The sequence below is a fragment of the Manacus candei genome, unplaced genomic scaffold (assembly GCF_025592945.1).
Source record: "Manacus candei isolate 608988 ecotype Guabito, Panama unplaced genomic scaffold, ASM2559294v1 h1tg000027l, whole genome shotgun sequence".
Classification (NCBI taxonomy): Eukaryota; Metazoa; Chordata; class Aves; order Passeriformes; family Pipridae; genus Manacus; species Manacus candei.
In genome coordinates this window covers 7,548,630-7,571,751 of record NW_026138075.1, presented here as the reverse complement: position 1 = coordinate 7,571,751, position 23,122 = coordinate 7,548,630, and the positions used below count along the sequence as shown (strand labels likewise).

General features: G+C 39.0%; 1 protein-coding gene across 1 annotated transcript in view; it reads left to right on the top strand.

Annotated features, from left to right (window-relative positions):
• Positions 1–1,568: 1,568 nt before the first annotated feature.
• Positions 1,569–23,122, top strand: part of TRPM3 (transient receptor potential cation channel subfamily M member 3) — a 406,696-nt gene continuing 385,142 nt past the window's right edge. Inside the window, exon 1 of the mRNA XM_051789305.1 lies at positions 1,569–2,730. Within this exon, the coding sequence (XP_051645265.1) occupies positions 2,707–2,730 (24 nt within the window). The 5' untranslated portion in view covers positions 1,569–2,706. The remainder of the gene's footprint in view (positions 2,731–23,122) is intronic.

The window sequence follows — 23,122 nt, the reverse complement described above, 5'->3', positions numbered from 1 at the left end:
TGGAGAAAGGTCTGACTCATACCTGCTGTTTTATCCACATGTTATCTTAGCTGTCAAAACCTTTATTGGAAGAAAATAATATGAGTAAGATGAAAAGGATAAAGAATCTTGTATGTCACCAAGATAATGTCTTTCTCTGCTTTCTTTTTTCTTCAGTAGTAATGAGATTGAGAAATTTTTGCTTTTTACTGTAAAAAAAGTTAAAGTCTCTGCAAATAGCCAAAAAAATGAAGGCTTTGACTTTCTTCAACCTTTGTGGGGAAAAAAAGATGAAAGATGAAATAGTTGAAATACAGAAAGGATCTGGACATTGGGTACCTGGTATATTTTTTTTATATACTTGGAATACAATTTGGCATGAAAACTCTTTATGTATGGTACACCTCAGTTCAAAGCCTGCTCACATTGAACAACAAACTGCCCCAGAACAGCACTGCCTAAAGGTAGTCAGTAAGAAAATACCAACATGAGCAGGAACTTTCTTCAGACCTTTCAAATTCCACACTCAAGACTGCAGAGAGGTGTATACACATGATCCAGAAGAAGTTCCTGAATGGACCTGATTCTAGTATTCTGCTTTTTCAAGGCATAAACTCAAAACTAACTTATAGATGCAAAAATGGTGTTTGGGTCTTATTGTATGTAATAGTGTCTAGAATTTCCTTAAAAACAGAGAGTGCTGGTTCAGCTCCTCTCTTTGCTGTGGAGATCAACACAGAGATCCAAGTGTATATGAATGCATGTTGCCTGCTGGGGAGTGCAAATCAGTGGTAGGTGCCTATGGCAACCCAGGGACATCCCAGTGGGAACAGGCTAAGGAAACATTCAAGATCTGCTGGGACAAAGGAACAGTTTACAAGACCAAGTGTATTACAAGGAGGAAATTCTGCTCCCCATTTCTGTGATGCCTAACGTTTTTTGTCATTAAAGTAGCCATTGGAAAACAAATGCATGTTATAGCATATGTAACAAGCCTTCATCTGGAACTGAGAATCTGTACCCACTCTGAAATACCTGAGCTCTCTGCTGCACTGAATCCCTGTCCTTGGTTTCTCTCAGTCCTGAGTGAATCTTGTCTCATGCACTGCAGTGCAGTGGTGAGGGTGAGAGCTGTGAGATGGGAGAGAGTTTTTAAATAATTTGGAGCAAAGAGAGGAAAGGAATTTGGCTTTGTTATGTAACAGGTGACCCTGCTGACAGATGGAGCTGTTTTCATCCTCACCAACTCTCAGTGACCATTTTAAATGAGAGCACTTTGATAGCATGCTCTGGACAGAGGTTGTTTACAAAAGGTACACAGTCTGAAGTATAGTTTGCCTAACAGGTGGTATTGGTATGGGAGCTGAGGCAGGAGTGCTTCTGGCTGAATGTCACAGTCAGGCCAGTGTACAAAACCTCTACCTGAGTTTGTAGCTACCTTGTGTCTAGAAAGTTTAAGGATTAAATTAAAAATGGAGGCATTTAAGGAATTTTGTCAAGTTTTGGAGAGTGGCAGAGAAAAGAATCGCAGGTTTGGGTTTATTGATTCACTGAACTTTTTCATATATGATAAAGTAAAATTTAATAGAATTGCATATAATATGTGGTAAAAAAAGTCTCATTATTGTTTCTGCTCAGAGTATTATTTTTTATTTCACGAGTAAATTGTTCAATGTTCTGAGACTTGTCTGAAGTCACACTGAGGCAAGCTTCAGTAACACAACATGATTTTCTTCTGCTTCTAACAGCGACTTGAAATTTCTCAACACTCCTTCACCATCTTACAAAGAAGTAAAATGATCTGATGAGCTTGTTGGTTTTAGGGTCAATAAGCAACGCTTGAAAGCAGAGCTCAGGTTGTAGGTGTCCTTTGTCTGGTAGCCCATGACCCCCAAGATGTTAGAAAACAGCATCTTCTCAGTCACTCTTTGACACTGGCAAAGCTGATTCTCAGCCCTTATTTATACAGTCATAAATAAATAAAGTGAAATGTTAAGTGACCACTGACTGTTTTATTGTAGTTTGCCATTAGTGTGAAAGGTTTGCCAATTTATGCATCTAGCAAGTAATGATATCTACTAGGAAAAGAGGAAGCTCTTCTCACAGTGGAAAACTCCTATCCCTTCCTGAATTCAACATGATGTTAAACAGAAGAAAATTAATCTATAAATGAACCAAATGAACTTATGAGCCACAATGCCTTTCACACCAGTTTTAATAATCATGATCGGTGTCATTCATAAACTGTTTTAAGAATCAGCTTGAGTAATTATCACTTGGCTTTGAATCCAGCATTAGTACTAGAATTAGGAAATCGATCAATTTATCTCAGGTGACAGGTGGCAAAACTTCTTTCCTCCCCAGGTATTGATTGCCTCTGCAGTTGATAAAACCCCAGGGCTTACTGCAGGAGACAGCTCGAGGTGTGCAGTGATTAGTCTTCCTTTGCGATCCCCAGCTCAACAGGCAGCAATGTCAGAGGAGACAAGATCGGCTAAAGCCAGTCATAGGAACCTGCTGCAATAACAACATGCAGGAACTCTTCAACTGCTGTGAGGGCTGACTCTTCTCCCTCCACCCCTGCTTTTTCTGCCTCCCTGCTGTAGAAATGCACCAGTGTTGCACTCTGCTGATTGACTTGAACCTGTCACATCTCCTACACCTCCTAGAATGAGGGAAAGGCAACTGGATTCATAGCACCTCCTCTGCAGAGAGTTGGCTGCCCAAATGAAGAATAAACAGGCAAATTTGGTGAGTTTCTTATTCTATTTAAATGTGTTGAAAAGAAGTTAGATTTTTGGTAGTGGTGTCTTTTTTAAAAAGTTAATTTCAGATACTGTGATTACTCTTTCCTAAGTCTCTAGAGAGCGTCATGGCTTGTAAACTCTGGAAAGGAAATTTACTTTAATAATTCCCTCTGAGATCAGGTGCACGATGGAATAGAATGACTACAAAGCCACAAATGCCTGAAAATATCACTCTTCTTGACTGATGCACTGTCAGGATACTGCAAACAATACAACATACAGCAATAAGCTGTTTACAGATTTGCTGTTCCAGGGCGGGCAAACAAAATAATGACTACATAAAAGGTTCAAATGTCCTAAATAAATTGGCACTGTCATAGAAGAGAAAAGATGAAATTCAAAACTACCACAAAGTTTAATGTAATATAATTTTTTAATTAATTCATAATGCTTTTAAATAATAAATACAAAATTTAAAAAAGATACTTTCTAAAGTAATGGAAGAATATTAGTGTCTTGACTTCTCTATTCTGATTGTTCAATGTTTAATTCCTGTACACAGAGTGCATACACAGAGTGACACTGTTTTGGTCTTTGTTAACTAAGGAAATTTTCTACCTTTTCAGTAGCATTTTTTCTTTGGGGTAGGAGGTATCAAGTAGATTAAATGACAGTTGGTTTCTGGACCCTGTTGTGGTACCAATATGCAAAGGTCTTTTGAGGGCTGATATTTAACTCTGTTGAGAACTTTGACCACTAGCACTGGTTTTGGATATGACTGAGATGTTTCCATCTGGGGTTTTGCTTAGTTATTGCTTTGGACCTCACAGTTTAATAGTCTAAGGGGAAAAATAAATTCAGGTGCAATAATATTTTTATGTTATTTAGATGATAAGGGCATAGAAAATTTCTTGCTCTGTGAAATGTATTTTACATCGAACATATTATTGTATGACTAAATCTATACAAATAAAATAAATTTTCCCACAGAAGGCTAATTTGGAAAGGTGTTCCAGCTATGGTAAGTGATCTTACTGCTTCCTAAAAGAAAAACTATGATATCAAATGTCTTGCTTCCTCTGCTTTCCATACTATGACTTTATCAGAACTCTTGGTTTAGAGTGAGGTAAGTACTGAGGGCTGATGCCAGACAGCAATATTATGGGTGGGTGCAGAAGGAGATGTCTTTGGACAGAGTAGGGTCTGGACAAGTTAGAAAAAAAAACATTATCTGGAACTGCCGTCACAGCCCTCTGGCATAGAAGGGCAAGGGCTTTCATTTTAAATTTGTGGCTTGCTGTAAATATTCAGATTGTTTTACTGATGCCATTAAAACCTATCTATAGATGTCTGGAAATGATAACATTTTTGATATTTGGAGAAAGGACAGATGAAATGTAAAATGGATTCTTTGGGTCTTTTCCAGTTCTATACCAGGTTTTAGAACATAAATATTTTGAGATGCAAGAGGAGGAAGTACCAGGTGTGTGTTGCTTGTCTGCAGCTTCAGAGGCAGAGATGTAGAGGCTTTCATATTATAAAGCATAGCAAAGGAGCTGAAGACATCCATGGATGTTTCCCCAGCAAGTGAAATGCATCAGATCTCAATGCTTCTGAAGGATTATTAAAAATACATGTTGTTTGTGTTGTTAGCTATGCTGCAGCCTCTTTGAAAAGTATAAGGGGGTTAGGGCTTGGGAGGAAGTTAGGACTGGACATTGAAATGATTGGTACTTTCTGGATCTCAAACATAGTTCTATAGTATCTTAAAATTATATATAAAAATTATTTTAGAGATCTTGTTTTTTGTAACTCAGTGAAAGAAAAAACTATTTTTCTAATCCCACTCTCTGCATGCACTTGTAAATGTGCAAATACTCTTTGAAAGCCACTGGCTTTTCATGCAGTCATTTCATGGAGATCTGATACACTTTTTATATATTTTTGTATTTCTTCTATTAATGAAAAGAATTTCACAGACTCAAGGTATCTGGTGATTTTAAAGGCCCTATTCCTACTGATCTCAGTGCTGTGTTGTTCTCCACAGCAATACTACCTGTTACATCACAAATGGTGAAGAGAGCAATAATCAATAGGAAGGTATTGTTAGAACAATAAACATAAGTTCATTTGAGAACAAAACAATATTAAAAAAGGACAACATTAAAACCAATGTTATCCAACAGCAGGAATTCTTCTGACAGGTGAAATTCCTTTCAGAAAGGCATCAGTACTTTTTAAAATGGCTAGGAATGTAATTTGCAAGATCTATTTTCTAATAGAGATTATAGGACTAATTGTTTGCTGGTTTTGCTTCTAGACATTGAAAATGATAGTTCAGCTGTGCAATGACATTCTCCCCATCTTAAATTTCTTCATTACAAAAAGGGCAGGTGTGGTCACTATCTGTACTGCTATATTTTTGAAGATCAGCAGAACAGTACAATATTAGCATGAACAGTAGTGACCCCAATCTTCATGCATATACCCTTAAACATTTTGAAAACTGTTATTGTTGTTTAAAGGGTGTGTCTTGAAAAAATTCCTCCTGGTGATATGGTAACAATATTGACTGAGAATAGGATTTAAAGACTCCTGCTGTTGCATGACATCTCTTCTTCAAGAAGTTGAAGTGTCAAGGTTGTCCAGGGAGGACCAGGTTTCCTGGGGTGCCTCTGGTAAAGTTTTCCTGTGACTAGTACAAAAGAGAAAAGAAGGATAGACTTTTCAGCATCATGCATCTCTGAAGTAGATTTCCACTGCATAAATGAAAAGCTTTGGTCTCTTGGAGTCTGTTTCTGTTGATGTCCTCCACCCCTGACCAAGACTCACCAGATCACATCAGGTGGTGGAGGTCCTTCATGGCAGCACTCAGCAAGGTAACTCAAGGAACATCTTTTCAGTGCAGTCAGGCCCAAAAGTGTGTTTGAATTAGACATCACAACATTTTCCATTCACAGATTTTAAATGGATGGGTGCTTTCCCAACCAGTACCAGATGCATCATTTTCTAGACTGTAGGCAAAGCAACCTATTTGCTTGCAGTGATTTTTAACACTGCCATTTTCCACACATCTGGGTATCAATCTGCTCCACTTTCAGACACTGCTGTGCTGGCTGAAGGCTTGCCTCTCTGCCTTTGGAGTGCCTTTTGCTGATCAGGTATTTTTCATGGATCTTCAGTGCATAGCAGATCATGTCTGAAAAATAAATGCTCTACCAAGAGGCTGACTCACTCTCTCAGCTGGAGAGGTGATATGCTGATGTCTGGGTCCACAGAAGTTCATTATGACTGAAAACCAGCTGTGGTGATGGGTATGTGAGTGTGGTGCTGGAGATGTTTTTTGTCTTGAGAAGCAGGTGTGAAGCCTTCATGACATGCAACAGCCTCTTCTCACTTTGTTATGAGTGGCTGGTTGCTTATGCTGCTTGAGAAACACTGTACTCACAGAATTAATTCTGGAGTTGCATTGATTGTACTGATCATGAATTTGCTTTTGTATGTTCACTAATCTTCTTCAGTATGAATTGCACAGAGTCATAGGGGAGAATGCAAATGCTTTGGAAGACACTGATCAGAAAGAGAGAAGGGAAGTGGCCTCTGTGTGGAGCACCAGGGACGAGTGTTTTGTCTGAGGTATAGGGAGATGCAAATAAATTTTGGTTTGCTTTAAATGAGACCTTCTCTTAAAAGATCACATGCACAAATAGTTTGAAATATATTTTGGGAACTGAATACTTTTTATAGAAGAAATGCGTAGTAGCATTAGCTTTTCCGATCAGCTTCAAATAAAAAGCATTCTGTAGCTAACATGTTAAATAGGATAGGTTCTATTAAGATTGCTGGTTGCTCTGCTGTAATTTCAGATGTGTTGCCTGAACACAATGATAGTGTCTTGCTGAAATGGAGACTACATCCAAGTTTGAGGGTCACTCAAAGGTAGAGCTAATGCTTCTAGAGATGAAGTTGCAAAGCTTTTCTCTCTCAAATAAATTTCTAGAGCACAGTAACTTTTAATAAGTTCAAAATTAAAGGCTGAAGTGTCCTTTAGTTTTTCTCATGTTGTTCCCCTTAATATCTTAGACCAAAATTTTTGGGATTCCCACAAATACTGAAAGAGGTTATTATAAGTTAATGAGGCTGGTGTCTAATTATGCTGCCCGCCCTTTGATTTCATATCCCAGAGATTCTGAGGCTTTCCTGAATACAGAGGTTTTTGGGTGGTGATTGCAAATAGCTACAATCGTGACGTACTGTCTGAACTGTGAGCATCCAGGTTGCTGACAGGTTAGTCCTGAAGCCCCATCAAACTCCGGGCTGCAGGACAGAGCTGCAGTGAGCTCAGATGTTCCTGATCCAGCTTTGCCCTCTGGTGGTCCCCGCTTGAAAAATTCCCCGGACTCGAGAGAGAAAAAGGCTTCTGACTGAAAAGATCTGAGGAGATGGCAGGTTTGTGTGATGGATGTAACAGTAAAGATTAAAGGAAGGAAAGGTCTTGCAGACATCAGGAGTGTGGATGCCAAAGCAGATGCCAAGGAAGAGGCTGAGGCAGGGAAGTTCAGTGCTCCTGCATCGAGGTAAGCCTAATGAGGAGTTTTGCTAACAGGCAAAACTCACTGCTCTGACCAATCCTTTGACATGACAAATGCTAACAATTGAGAAAAGCTACAAGTGTTGTCTTATTAAAGCTTAGTTCTTTACCTGATTATGATGACACACCCCAAAAAGACTCTCCTATATCTCAGTAATAGAGAGAACTTTGCGGAATTGGGAACTTTAGTAAGAGACATCCTCTCATGGGCCTTCAGAAAACTGTGAGTAACACTAAAGGGCTTTCATGAAGGCTGGTCTTTCATTTAAGTGGTAGATGTGTTTTGAGGGGAGACAATTTTTTTATTTTTGCCACCTGGGTGGTTTATGTGCTGGCAGTCCTGCATGTGTATGAATAAAACTTCTACTTCTCCTTTCAGAAAAGGAACTAGCAATTATTTATAGCCCCTAAGGGGGAGAAATTCTCATCTGAGAATATGGTTGAGGTGTAAATCAGGTGCTGAACAGCAACTAGAATAAAGAATAGTGTGTTGCAGTTTGAGGAGAATAGCTCTTATAGGCAATATCAAAATATGTGCACATTTTGAATGTCTAGGTGTAGCTTTATTTAATGTTTTTGCTTTTTTCTTTCTGCTTTAAACTAGAGAGCAAAGAGATGAATGCTTTTCAGGGAAAGGATTTTTTTTTTCCCTGAACAAAAGATTTTTTAGTTTGGAGGAAAAAAGTTTGGAATAGTTGTTACATCTAGTTATATAAAAAAGCAATACAGATTTTTCCTTTTTACTTTTTTAAAATATTCACAAGTGGAAAGCTGCCAGTGAAACAAAAATCAATGCACTTACAGTGGACATGCAAATGTAGACCTAATCTCTGCAACAATTCTTTGTGGAGTGATCACATAGGAAAATTGCTACTGATAAATGACTAAATGAAATCTAGGGCATGGCACAAGATTATGTATTTTGACATATTTTTCATCACATTCTGAAATAGCTTGGGTATCAGACCACGGGTCTTAGGCTTGTCATACTTGGACATTGCAGTTACCATTTCCTAGCCTGTTCTTTCAAAAAATAGAGCAATAAAATAATCCTTCTTACCATCTCTATGACCACATATATCTCCCTTCTTGCAAGAATTTGTTTTCCCTTTTGTATTCTAGATACTGACTTTTATTTAAGCCTTGACTTTAATTATTTAAGCCTTGAAAAGCACTGTGCTGGAAATGGACAGTACTGTACAGTTTTGTTATTCTATCTGTATCACATCACCTGAAACTCTATCAAGACCAACACTGAGAACAGCAAGACCCAGACAAACACTTAGGTAATTGTGATTTGGTTTGGAAAGCCAAGTCCATTCTCACTGCTGCAAATGCCTGCACCTTCTCTCTGACTGTAAAGTCCCTCACCTTTTTCTTTAGCCCTCTTCTTCCACTTCTGCTGGATACTATATAAAACAATGTAGGAACAATAAATTCCCTAGTAGAGTCACTTAAGCTTGGTGATCATTTCCATATCATAGTTTAAACCAACATCTTGCATATTTTACCAAAGTATCCAAATGAAGAATTGTCACAGTTCCTTGCTATTGAAACATATTTGCTGAAGATTTGAGAAGCGTCTTATGGCTCAACTGTTTAATAAAACAAAAAAAGGCAATTAGATTATGTGTTGGCATTTAGATGGCATGTAATGGAAATCTGATTGCTAAATCCTTCTTGGAGAATCTGATTTAAAATGTTGCCCGTCTTTTTAAATATCTCCATAGGCATAAATCTCTTTGTCCTCATACAGTTCTTATTTTGTACAGTTTTCCAATTTATACCCTACCTCTAAGGTAGGGTATAAAAAATCTCATCTATGAAGTATGACCAGTGTTTTGTACAACTGAACCTTTGGCTTCAGGATACTTCTACTGATCAAAAACATTACTAATTGAAAATAGTTTCCTGGGCAACGTGGCCTGATATAAGCATGTTGATAATAATAGTTTAGCTGTATTCCAGTTTGAGGTGGCTTCTGTCCTATATAAGACAAAATGGATGATAATTTTGAGGAGGTTATTTACAATTCTGGGGTGAAATGTCATCTTCTTTTCTCCTATATAGGAAAGGCTGACATAGAACTCAGTCACACTAGCTAACTTAAATACTGTAAACTTGTCATATTTTGTATTTTGGAAATTTTTCTTTTAATGTCAGTATTATGCTCTTAAAAACAATACTTTCACTTTGAAAACAAAGAGCAGTAGAACAGACTAAATTTTTATAATTTGTGACTTCATAGCAGGGACAAAATTGTAACTGAGGACTACTCCACCAAGGAGTGGATAATTAGATCTGGAGGTGTTTGAAGATGCACACCTGACTGGTTTGGTGGTATCACCAAATTGGTCCCTGCTCTGTTCAGATCTGACTCTCCCTAAGTATAATTTCTTACGAAAACAGGTTAAAGTTTTGTTCCAGGTGGACAAGGACCAAGCAGGTCTCATTCACTTAGTCCTTGTAGTAGTTCTCACACAGACTTGCATGATTAGATCCTTCCCTAAATATACTGTTCTTGAGCAAAATTTCTTAAGAAGTGTGATCACTAGAGAAGGGGTTGATCTGCTCAACACCGCCTGTTTGAGTATTTACTCTGCCCAGGCTTACATGCCTTGAGCACCTCCTGTAACCCCTGGGAAAGCTCAGCTCAATGATGTGGAAGCTGGTTTGAGCAGGAGACAAGTCCTGCACCTTATTTCAAACTGTATAGAGCTGGGTTCATAGGTTGTAGGGTGTCCACAGGTGGGTTTACCTCCTACCCAAGTGCCTTATTTTAGAGATCGCTCTGGTCTCCTGGGTGATGTTTTATCCACAATTCCACAATCCTCTGCCTCTGTATGGAGATGCAACATTTTTTACATGTTTTCTTCAATATCTCAGAACAAACAAAGTCGGCAGATGATGGAATAGCACATAAATCTCCTTGGAATGGGCTAAAATCTAGTCGTCAAAACAGAAGGTGAAAAATAAATATATGGATAGGCAACACATTATCCACTACTCTATGCTTTAATTAAAGCTAACTACTCAAACTGGAAAGTTTCAGCTCTGGTGTCATAACTCGACATCATCAAAATAATAAACCTAGATATAAAAAATTTCCTAATCTCTATGGCAACATGTTCTGTCATTTAAACTATAAGTACATAATTACTTGTAGGTAAGTCATCATCGTGGCCAGGCTTCGCGAACGAAGATTTGGGAAGGGCTTTACCCACATTTGTTACAAGTGCACTGGTGGCTAAAAAGGACAATACGAGATAGACAAGTCCAGTCACAAAAGGCACAGCAGAAAGACTCCTTAGGTGGTATATTCTGCAAGGCACGATTCTTTCTGCGTTGTCTTTTCGCCTCAAGAGTCATCCTGTGTGCTTTCTCAAAGGCATCAGCAGTGTTATAGATGGTGTGTCTCCAGACCTCCCGATTGGAGGCCAGAGTAGACCAGTTATGTTGATCAATATGGCCAAGGCTGAGATGTTGTTTCAGGGAGTCCTTGTATCTCCTCTTTGGGGCTCCTCTCATGTGGCAGCTGGTGGCAAGTTCACCATAGAGCAGGATCTTAGGGAGGCGGTGGTCCTTCATCCTTGAGACGTGCCCTGCCCAGTGCAGCTGTGTTCTCAGCAACATGGCCTCGATACTTATGATTGCTGCTTGTTCTAGAACAGATGTATTGGTCACATAATCTGACCAGTGGATGTTTAGGATTGTACGGAGGCAGCGTTGATGGAAGTGTTCTAGGAATCACAGGTGGTGGCGGTAGATGACCCATGATTCGGAACCATATAAGAGAGTAGACAGCACAGTGGCTCTGTAAACACTGATCTTTGTACTTTTCTTCAGGTGTTTATTTTGCCAAACTCCTTTATAGAGTTTTCTGAAAGCTCTATATGCCTTTGCTAACCTGTTGTCTATCTCCCTGTCAATCTTACCATCCAAGGAGATGAGGCTTCCTAGGTAATTAAACTGCTGGACTGATTTGAGTTCTGATTGGCCAGTGGTGATATGGGGATGATGGAAGACTTCCTGAGGTGCAGATTGATGGAGAACTTCTGTCTTCTTCTGACTTCCAGCCCAAAAAGCTCAGCAGCCTCAGCAAAGCAGGATGTTAAACACTGCAGAGCTACTTCTGTGTGGGCCACCAGGGCGGCGTCATCAGCACAAAGCAGCTCCCGGACAAGATGATTGAAGGTCTTGGTGTGGGCCTTCAGTCACCTTAGGTTGAAAAGGCTTCCATCAGTACGGTATCGAATGTAGATACCATCCTGATCATCGAGGTCTGCCACAGCCCTTTGGAACATCATGCTGCAAAAATTGTGAATAGGGTTGGTGCAAGAACGCAGCCTTGTTTCACACCACTGGTTATTAGAAAGGTCTCAGAAAGTGCATTGCCGTATCTGACTTGGCCATGCTGATCCTCATGGAGTGAGATGATCATTTTAAGGAACTTGGGGGGACAACCTAAACGTTCCAAAATCTGCCACAGACCTTTTCTGCTCACAATATCAAAAGCCTTGGTAAGGTCAACAAAGGTTACATAGAGACCTTTGTTCTGTTCCCTACACTTCTCTTGCAGTTGTCTGAGAACAAACACCATGTCTGTGGTACTCCTGTTGGCTCTGAAACCACGTTGGCTTTCAGGTAGAATTCCTTCTCCTATAGCGGGTATTAATCTGTTCAAAAGTATTCTTGCCAGGATTTTGCCAGCAATAGAGAGCAGAGTAATACCACGGTAATTTGAACAGTCTGATTTATCTCCTTTCTTCTTATACAAGGTGATGATGACTGCATCACGAAGGTCTGATGGTAGTTCACCTAGTTCCCAACAGCACACCACAAACTCGTGAAATTTAGCATGGAGTGCAAGGCCCCCATGTTTCCAGACTTCGGGTGGAATTCCATCAACCCCAGCTGCCTTGCCAGTTTTCACCTGCTGTATGGCCTTGAGGGTTTCTCCCAAAGTGGGGACAGAATCCAATTCATTCTTCACCGGTTGTTGTGTGATGGACTGAATTGTTGAGTCTTGAACTACACAGCTAGTACTGAAAAGAGTCTGAAAGTGTTCAGACCATCAATTCAGAATGGAGGTTTTATCTGTCAGAAGCGTTTGACCATCTGCACTTGAGTAGAGGGCTTTGGCCCTGGTATGGAGGCCCGTGTGCTGTTTTCAGGGCCTCATAGAATCCTCTGTGATCACCCATATCTGCACATAATTGAATCTTTTCAGCTAGATCGATCCACCACCTGTTCTGGATGTCACGGAGTTTCTGTTGGAGCTTGCTGCATGCAAGACGAAAGGTTGCTTTTCTTACATGACAAGATGGCTGAGCAAGGTGTGCTTTGTGAGCAGATCTCTTTTTCCTCAACAATTCCTGGATCTCTTGATTGTTTTCATCAAACCAGTCCTTCTTCTTGTAGGAGAACCCTAAGGATTCTTCAGAGGACTGCAGGATGCTATTTTTAATAGGTTGCCAAAGTGTTTCAGGAGAGGGATCTATAGAATGATTTTCGAGCCTAGTTTGAAGATTTGCCTGGAATCTGTCTCTCACTGTGACTGTTTGAAGATTGTTAACTTGGAGTCTCCTCCTTGGAATACCGCCCCTTTTTGGTTTGAACTTAAGGTTGAAGTTAAGTTTACAGCGCACAAGTCAATCTGTTTGGCATTCTGCACTGGGCATCACGTGGGTATGGTGGACATCGTGAACATCACTCTGTCGCACCAAGACATAATCAATGAGGTGCAAATGCTTAGATCTAGGATGCATCCTGATTATCTTCAGACTGTTTTTCTGCTGATAGTGTTAATGATGGTGAGCTGTTGCTCCACACAGAATTCTAGCAGAAGGTGTCCATTATCGTTGCAGTTTCTGTTGTAGCTCAGTAAGACATAATAAAATAAAATACGGTGAAATGCTGTTAAGAGAAATTTTTCTTATATGGATTGGGATTTTCTCTTATAACTTCTACAGTGAGTGCAACCGTAAAGAACAGCAAGGGGACTTGTGTATGAAAAGGAGAGCCTTTGGACTATCATATAATTTGCTGTGGCATTTGGACAAAGTTTTTAATATTTTAGTCAAAGGTACTCAGTCTTCCTGCTGAAGAATCCTCTTTTAAGCAGATTCTTTTCCAAGCTGTGTTACCAAAAGAAGTCTGGTTAAGAGATTGGATGTAAGTTCAGTTTATGTTGGCTAATGGAAAAAAAAGTACTTTCATCTTTTTTAGTATGGTGCTTCCCCCCCAGCCCCCCTGCCCCAAACCAGAAATTTAGGCTTTTTCAAAACTGAGCATATTGGGATGAGGGATTTTCTTATGAATTTGCACTGGGCATGTAATATATATTTCACGTTTTCTGCCCTACTGCTGATGAATAACAATAGAATGTAGTCGATCAATCATGTTTCTTTTAGCTTTAAAACAAATGTGGTTTCAGAAGCCTTACTTCTTACCTTACTTCTACCTGTTAAGCTTGCCTCTATCCTGTGTGTTTGAGTGGGTGTTTTTTCTCCCCTTTTGCCTCCCAACAAACAGCAGTAAGTTTTTCAATGGTGATTAATAGATCAGTGTTACTGCTGCTTTTAGAGAGCCCAGATGGGACTAACAACCTTGCAACATGCTCCAGCAGTCAAATTTTCCTCTTTCTGGCATCTTAGTGGCAGAAGGAAACAGCAGGTGACTTTCACATGAGAAATGGAGAAAAAAAGGTGGAAAGTTTTGCCTCAGTTTTGAGATTTCAAATGTTAAGGGAAAAGGTCTTCTCTCCCACCTTTCTCCCTTCCACCTGAATAACAGGGGGTCTTCAGCCCCGACCCCAAAGCACGTGTGTTTTACATTAATTGCTGGGTCAGTGTTAATGTATTAAGATGACCTGCTGAGAGATTCCTAGGAGTGAAGAGGATGTGGGTGTCATGGAAACAGCAATCATACAGGGATGGGAGGGAGGTCAGAGCACCAATGGATTCATCTGCAGGTATATACATCTACAGAACTTAATGTAGGTAAGAGTTTATATAGAGGCATCTGTTTTGTAAGCTGTTGTAATAATCAGTACCAATTTAATATTACACGGCTACAAATTGTTTTGAAATGACCAAAGGATGGTTAAACCACTATATTTCATCTGTAAGGACTGCTAAATATATTACCTACCCCCCAAAAAAATTATTTTCTAGATGACACTATACTAATGCTAGCATTGAGGCAGAGATAGAAATGAAATCAAAGTGTACTTTCCTACCTGAGCTGCATGCTGTTACTGGGAGCTTTTTTTCAGCCTGGAAGTACCCATTCCCAACCCTGAGTTAGAGCTGCCTCATTCTGTTTGATTAAGTCAAGAGGAGAGCCACAAAGATGATTGGAGTGATGGAGCACCTCTCCTATGAGGAAAGGCTGAGAGAATTCAGATTTTTTTAGCCTGGATAAAAGAGGGCTCTGGGGAGACCTTATTGTGGCCTTCCAGTACTTGTACAGGGCCTTTAAGAAAGACATGAACAGACATTTTAGTGGGGTCTGTTGCAATGGGACAAGGGGAAATGATTTTCAACTAAAAGAGAATCAATTTAGACCAGTTCTTAGGAAGATGTTTTTTACAATGAGGTTGGTGATACACTGGCAAAGGTTGCCCAGAGAGGAGGAAAATGCCCTCTCCCTGGAAACATTCAAGGTCGGGTTGGAAGGGGCTCTGAGCATCTTCAAGATGTTCCTCCCCATTGCATGGACTAGACAGCCTTTAAAGGTCCTTTCCAACCTAAACTGTTCTGTGATCCTCTGATCTACCAGCTAGGAGCACTAGAATAGTAGCTCATCACCTGGTCACCCTTCACCTCAGTGGACAGCAGGCAACAGAGCTGAGCAGAGAAGTCATAAGAGACAACCACACTTTCAGATAGCAGAGCTGATTTTATACTTTTCTCCCTGGAGGAGACGAAGCTTTGAGGCATCTATAAGTGAGTGCAGCTTGGTTCTGCCTTGCTACAATTTCATAAACTCAGAAATGGAATTGAGAAGGCAAAAGGCTGTGAGAGCTCTGCCTGCCCTCCCCTCCCCTCACTTCTTTGCTCATTAGAGCCCAGTCTTTGAACATGATTATGGGGAACAGCAAACAGTTGATGAAATAGTTGGCAGGTACCTATTAGTAAACTTTTACTCTTTTCCTTTACAAGGATCTCTTGCTAAAGAAAAATGTATATGAAATGAGTTTGTTATAATCACAGGATCATGTAGGTCAAATTCTAAAAAGTGTCCAGTAGCTAAAGATACTTTTGTTGTGTCATTTATTCCTGTCATAGATTCGTAGATACTTAGAGTGTGCAGGCTCCCTGCTCCTGTACTTGTTAGGATAGTATATCATTAATGTAACTCCTTTTCTGCTTTTGTTTCTTTCTTCTGAATGATGCTGAGTGGAGGTAATGAGGTGAGATATTTACATTTTCCACTGATACATATTTCCTGTATCGTTATTCATTTTGCTAGCAATAGTTCTCTTTCTTTTTTAATGACATGACTCATTGTTTATTTTCCATGTACCCGTGCTTAGGAAGGAACTTTCTGTGTCTTCCTTACTTAAGAACAAACATTGCAGTCTTAGGAAGAAACATGTGTGCTCTAGCCTTTCCTATATTCAATATTTCTCTTAACTTTCTGCACAGAGTTCAATCTGCTCATCAAAGCAGTGAATTACCAGTTTCCTTTCCTTTCCAGGAAGAGGTGAGGAGAGATGAAAAGAGTATTCCTCTGGCTTGAAAAAGAGTAACACCTTGCGTCTATGACAGGCCAGATTTGTGGTTGCCAGAGGTTTCCATTTACTATCTTCCCTCAGGAGTCACAGAGACAAAGAAAATAAATGGCCTGCATGGGTCCAGAAATGCTGGTGTGACCTCTTAGAAAAATGTAACCTGGCTGACACTGTAACACAACACTGAAGCTCAAAATACCTGTCTACATACATCTTACATCATGGCCCTCAAGTGCTTTAAGTCAAAGAGTTGATCCTGGCGTTTGTGCCTCCGTAACTGTTGCCAGGTGTTTGTCATGGTTTGTCGTCAGCCAGTGTGTGTTTACAGGCAGTTTAATCTGTCCTAGTCTCTTCGTGGGCTTAGCCCATAGCAAGAGAGATTAAAGCTGAATCAGATTGCCTTATGTTTGCCATGGCCTGTAGCTGAACATACAGGCACTCATAACAAATCAGCTTCGTTAACCATGGCAGATAGACCACACACTGAAATTCAGCCTGAGAACGTGTCCCAAGGAGGCAAATTTGGATTTCCTTCCACAGTGAATTCTGGTTTCTGCTGCTGCAGTTGTTTTAAAAGATACAGAATTACTAAAATCTAGCTTAAACAAAAAGTAGGAAACTTCTCTTGTGTAAAGACATTGGCACATTGCAACCTTCTACTCTCCTATGGGAATGGCCTTTCAAGTAGTGTTTTTGTTGTTTACTGAAGTAGCTAGTATAATAAAACAATAATTTGACCTTTTTGGTCAAAGGCACCATGACTCCCCTTTTCTATGTAGTATACCACTCTTAATTGGCCAGTTAATTGTATCCTTCCCCTCTGTGTTCTGAGTTAAAGAAAATCACAGTTCAGCACTGGGCATATGTCATGAGGTACAAGACTCATCTTCACTACCATTTAATTCTCATACCTTCTGAGTACTCTTTTAAGCAAGGTATTGCACATGGTTGTCTTTACCTAAAACTGCAAGTTACAATACAAATGTTTTAGACTCTGCTTTATTCTTTTGCTCCTACACTAGTTTCTATAGTAGTTGCATTTAATTTGCATTCAAGGTTAAGTGATCAGCCACATAATTTTCTTTTTAGTCTTTCAACAGTTATAAGAGAGCCCTGACTGACTGTGTGCCTGAAAATAGTCTGTGCTGGAGGTCAAGAAATTGGACTGTATATAGTTGCTATGATAAAGCTCTTACTAATGAGTAGAACCAGGGGGGAGGGGGAGGGGGAAAGAGGTCATAACAACTCCATTTCCCAGAGCTCATCTGTTTGGATGAATGAATTCTTCAGAATAGGATTTGCTCAGATATTTGAATTACCTCAATTCCTTATATTCTAAGTAAAGTTTAACGTCACAAGACAAGTGAACCTATATTTTTCAGTAGCCTTGTTTTCATGACTATGGAGAGAGAATTATCTTAGTAAACTCAGTACAGCTGCTGCTGCTCAGACACACCTGTTTGGTTTTTTTTTTTCCTGAATGTTACTTACTGGCAAAAGAAATGGGATGTAACTTTCCAGGTCCTATGCACTAACATAAGGAAAACAGTTTACCAGAAGATTTTCAACATCTATAATATGGAAAGATAATCTTTAAAGCAATCAGTTTGGAAAGGGAACAGCCTGAAATAACTTCATTCACCTGAATGTTGATCTACCTGTAAATATACCCTATAGAAGGTGACCCAAAGAAGGTAGGCAACACTCAGTACTACCTCTGTGAGAAGTGTTTCTCTCAACCAGGAAGTATCAAAGCAGACACAGTGGATTTCTTCCCTTAAATGTGGACTGTGGCAACCCTCATAATGTATTTTCCTGAGAATGCTAAGGAAGTTTCTCAGATAAACTTGGTGATACTAAGATTTTTAGTCATACTTAGTCATAGTTAGTCATAATTAGTCATACTAAGATGCCCTCTTGCCTTTATGTTCCTTGGCAGGTATAAGATCTTAGTTCCTTTCAAGGATTGTCATCCTCCAGCTCCTAACGCTGGATGATAGACATGGAGGGCACTGATGACATAAATGTTACTTTGTGTCTTAAATCAAGAATAGATGAGAATCACTTGATTTCCTTTCTTGTTTAAATCCTTACAAGTGAGGCAGATATCTTACAAGATCAAAGCATTAGATATGCAATAGCATGGGGGATATAAAGATGAAATTGAGATTTTCTCTTCTGTATGTCTGAAAACAAAGACTTCCTTCCCTTCCCTTCCCTTCCCTTCCCTTCCCTTCCCTTCCCTTCCCTTCCCTTCCCTTCCCTTCCCTTCCCTTCCCTTCCCTTCCCTTCCCTTCCCTTCCCTTCCCTTCCCTTCCCTTCCCTTCCCTTCCCAAACCTTCCCAAACCTTCCCAAACCTTCCCAAACCTTCCCAAACCTTCCCAAACCTTCCCTTCCCAAACCTTCCCTTCCCAAACCTTCCCTTCCCTTCCCAAACCTTCCCAAACCTTCCCTTCCCTTCCCTTCCCAAACCTTCCCTTCCCTTCCCAAACCTTCCCTTCCATTCCCTTCCCCTCCCCTCTCCTCTCCTCCCCTCCCCTTTTTATTCCAGTTTAACTCTTCATAGGTTTCTCAGTGAAATATCTTAAAAACTCCTTGCTTCTTCAAAATGTAATCAAAAGAAATGAGAATTTTTTCATAAGCAGTTTAGATATTTTCTTTAACTGACAAAATGTAGGGGAAGCCATTAAGTTAAGAAAATATTTCTAGATTGTGTTTTTTACAGTAAATGAATTGTGTCTTTTCAATGCTTGACACTTTGAAGAGAACTTAGGAAGCAAGTTTTCCAATTTGTCTAGGATAAGTTCTCATTAACTTTAGACTAGAAGCATGTCAGAAGTTGTCGATTTATTACTATAATATGCCTAAATAAGATTGTTAAATTATTATTTCTGGAAGTTATAACCAAAACCTATTTTATGCATACTCTTTAAACAGCTTAACATTTCTGGGTACTGAGTCTGTTGCAACAGCATAATTAGTATGCAGAAAATCTTTGAATTACTTTAGTTTGCTCAAGTATATAGAAAAAATGTGTTCACATTAAAAAGCTTAGATTTAGCTTTTTTGTGGGTTTGGATTTTTTCTTTTACCTTTTGAGGTCTTCAGCAGGCTCTCAGATCAACATACTAATTTTTTATATGGAGACTGATGGTGATCAGAATGGGTCAGACTAAACTATCTGCTTTTCATGCTACCATTACCTCCACGAATTACTCAGCTGCAGAATCATAAATAGATGTTATGCATAACAAGAGCAGGTGGCTAATTAAAAAAATAGTGTAGAAGGTGTTAGGGAGCTATGCAAATCAATGCTAATTTTTTTTTGCCTGATGTTAAAAAAATGCATAATTTTCTTAGTAAATTTTTGTTTGTATTTAGCAGGATCATTCAGTAAAATTAAAAGCAGGTTTATGATCTTTGAATAATGGATTTTCAAAAATAACTTCTACTATATGTATTCCAATGTCACTGCAAGCTGACATGGCTTAACCAGGCCTTAATGACAACCTCTCTGGATTTTGGCAAGTGATTGCAGGAATTATGCCCAATATTTCCCCACAATCTCTATAATTGCAATGGAGTGGTATACTGGGCATGCTTTGGATGTGTAGGGCAATTACATTACCTGCAAAACAGTATCAACTAGCTATACCTCTGACTTTCACTTGTATCTATTGATGTGTAAGTACACAATTCTTTTGGTCATGAATAATTTCAGAAACGTCTAATATCCCTTAAAGAACAAATATCCATTTCAATTCCCTTTTTTTATAGGATGGGAATCAGGGGAGTACAAGACCCCTTGAAGTCTAAAAAAGATCATTTTCCTCTCCCCTTGCACCATGTGTTTGTGACAGCTCCTCTCTGGCATACTGTTCTTCTCCTTGGCTCATGTAAAATCATTTTAGCTTGTCTTCTTTTTTTCCATCAGTTTATATTCCTTTCTTTCATTTCCCCATCTTCTCCCTCATGCCCCCAAGCTCACTATTTTCTTAATAAACTAAGGTAAAATAGTGCTGTCTTCCTGAATTTTGTCACGCAGCCCCTGCAATGCCCTTTTCTTCTTGTTACAGTAGATTTAATACAAGATCAGATCTGAAAGAACTCAGCCTCAGTGCAATCCCTTTAAATGATCAGTACCTGCTTATAACATCTGAATGTTAAAAAAAATCTCTTCTCCTGAGATGCTACTGGTGCTGGGGTGTTTTTTACAAGAGAATAACCTAGGTAATGAAACTCGTAAGTTATATTTTATATTCTGGCACTCTCTGGGATAAAATTCTCACACTGTATATTTATAGCTCCATACCTGTAAAAACAATGAATTGTTCTCTTTATCGTACCCTCTACCAGATGTTCTTGTTCCAGCTGCATTGTATGTACATTGAATCAGATCCTTACACTCATATGGACTGCTCCTTTTAAACAATATAATTCCTTGGCCGAGTGAGGTAAGTTTTAGCAAAAATAAAGATGATGCTTACTGTCTTTTTGCTTTAACCTGGGTCTCCAGCTGGCCACAAGGACTTTTGGACTCTGGGCTCCATTTTCTCATTGTGAAATGATCTCTAAGAACTATACATACATGTTGCACGAAAAGTGGTGCAATATAACTCAGCGTAAAATCTTGATGGAAAATGTGATACTTGTTTATGAAATCTTTAAGCAATTTGGTTTTACATACTCACACTTGATTTCTTGTGGTCTTCATTCGCTCATTCTTTTATTCACACATACACACACACATACTTGTAAGCACTAGGATGTGTGTGTCCAAGGGGACATGCAGGTTTTTCCATCCATACCTACTGTATTCATACACCAACTTAATTATTTCTGTTAAAAATCTACAGCATCAAATGGTCGAGTATTTGGAAAAAAAAAAGTCTGGAAAACTTTGCTTAACTGTCTTTCTACTGTGTAGTCTATGTTTAAAAAATAGGTAAAAAAGTAATTAATCTGTATTTTAATATAGCATATATTTCTGCTGTAAGATCAAAGTGACTATCACTTCATTAGAAAAGAAGGTTAGGTGATAGCAAGCATTCTCTTGTTGATATAACTCATCAGTCATTTTGAGTATGTGATCATATTAAAAGTAAGCAGTACCAAATATGGAAGAGAAATAATCCACTCCAAGAACCTGGGGTACCATGGTAACTATTATTTCCAGAATTCAGAAGTTACAACTAAGGTTAAAAAGATGTCTATCACTAATTGTGGAAAATATCTTGTGTAGGCTGAGGAGATAAATGTCCAAGAAGCCAATTGTTTAATTTTTTAAACAAGCCTTGAAAAAAATCTTCTTTCTATGTACTTAAGACTAGAAAACCTTTTTACTTGTAACTGTATTGAAATACCAACAACTTTGTACTGTAGCGTACCACTTAACAGTTTAAGGCTTAAACTTGTTAATAATGATTATTAACTAGAAGATGGCCCCTATAGCTTCATTCCGGACTTTGAAGTGTGCATAAAATACTGCTTTCTTCTACTCATTTAAATTCCTCCAGAGTGCTACAATCAAAGGAATGAATTCAATAGACTAATGTTGGTGGTTTTATTTTGCAAAAGTTTGTAAAGCTTCAAGTGCTGGTCTATTTAAATTCGTATATAGCTCCAGAGGTAAACACATTTTTGTGTTCTGGGACTTGTATCTAATAACACTATTACTGAATGCAATGCATAGGGTCAGCTTTCTCATCTAAAATGTTGGTGATGTGAAAATCAAATCCGGCACATTTGTACCTCATGTAGCAGTACTTGGATATTCAGCAATAATTCATGAAGCAGATGTAGCTTCAATAAAAATCACTGGCAGTTTTATTGATTTTAAAGTTCAGTATGGGTCCCAGTGCTTTTGTGGGTTGAGATCTTCATTTTATTTGAAAGAAAATGTTATGATGTTCAACTCAATAAAAGTCAGTCTTTATGTTCGTGAATAATATCTAAATTATTAAACTCCCATCTGCCAGGCATGAGAAGTAAGAATTACATTAGAAGATCATGGAATTACTCATATAAATTTGATCACTAATGTTGGCTGGACCATTTCAATATTGATCCCCTTTAGGGTTTCTCTTCTTCAAGGACTGGTGCTTAGTAGCCAGATGAAGCAATTCTGGTGTCACTGCCGTTCCAGCTAGGAATTAAGTCTGGTAGAATCTCTAGGAGAATGAAGGTAAACCTACAGTGATGGATAAAGATTATGATGCGTTTATCTAGAAAGGTGAGTTAATAACTTCTGTGGGTGAGATAAACTAGTTCTATGTATCAGGAAAACATACATCTCATTCAAACTAGTGGTCTCTCAGTATTGGATGGTCTTCTAAGGGCAGGAATTCTCTTTTAGACACAAAGAAAACTGAGGAAAAAGATCCTTCAGGATTACCAAGCTTTCCAGAACTCTTGCACTCACACTGAATGTCTCTACTCCTTCCTTAACTAAATAAAAAGGACATTACAGGGGCCACAGAACTGCTGTACACTGTACAGGAAAATCTGATAAATTAATCAAAAAATATTTTCTCTTTGAGTTTTCATTGGTGAAGAAAAGTCATTGACAGCTATAACCAGTAATATAGTCTGACCTATGCTACAGACCAGGATACTTAGCAGATATTTGTAACGAGGTCTTTATAATTACTTGTCCACTCAAAGCCCGGAAAACCAAGCATATCCCGGCTGCATCAGAAGAAATATAGCCAGCAGGTTGAGAGAGGTGATTCTGCCCCTTTAATATGTTCTTGTGAGACCCCACCTGGAGTGCTGCATCCAGCTCTGAACCCTCCAACATAAGAAGGACATAAGTCCAGAGAAGGGCCACAAAGATGCTCAGAGGGTTAGAGCACCTCACCTATGAAGGCAGGCTGAGAGAGCTGGAACTATTCAGCCTGGAGAAGAGAAGGCCTGGAGATACATATTTACAGCCTCCCAGTACCTAGAGAATGCCCACAAGAGAGCCGGAGAAGGCTTTTTACAAGGGCATGTAGTGATAGGATAAAGGGAAATGGCTTTAAACTGAGAGTAGATTTAGATTAAATACGAGGAAGAAGTTCTTTACT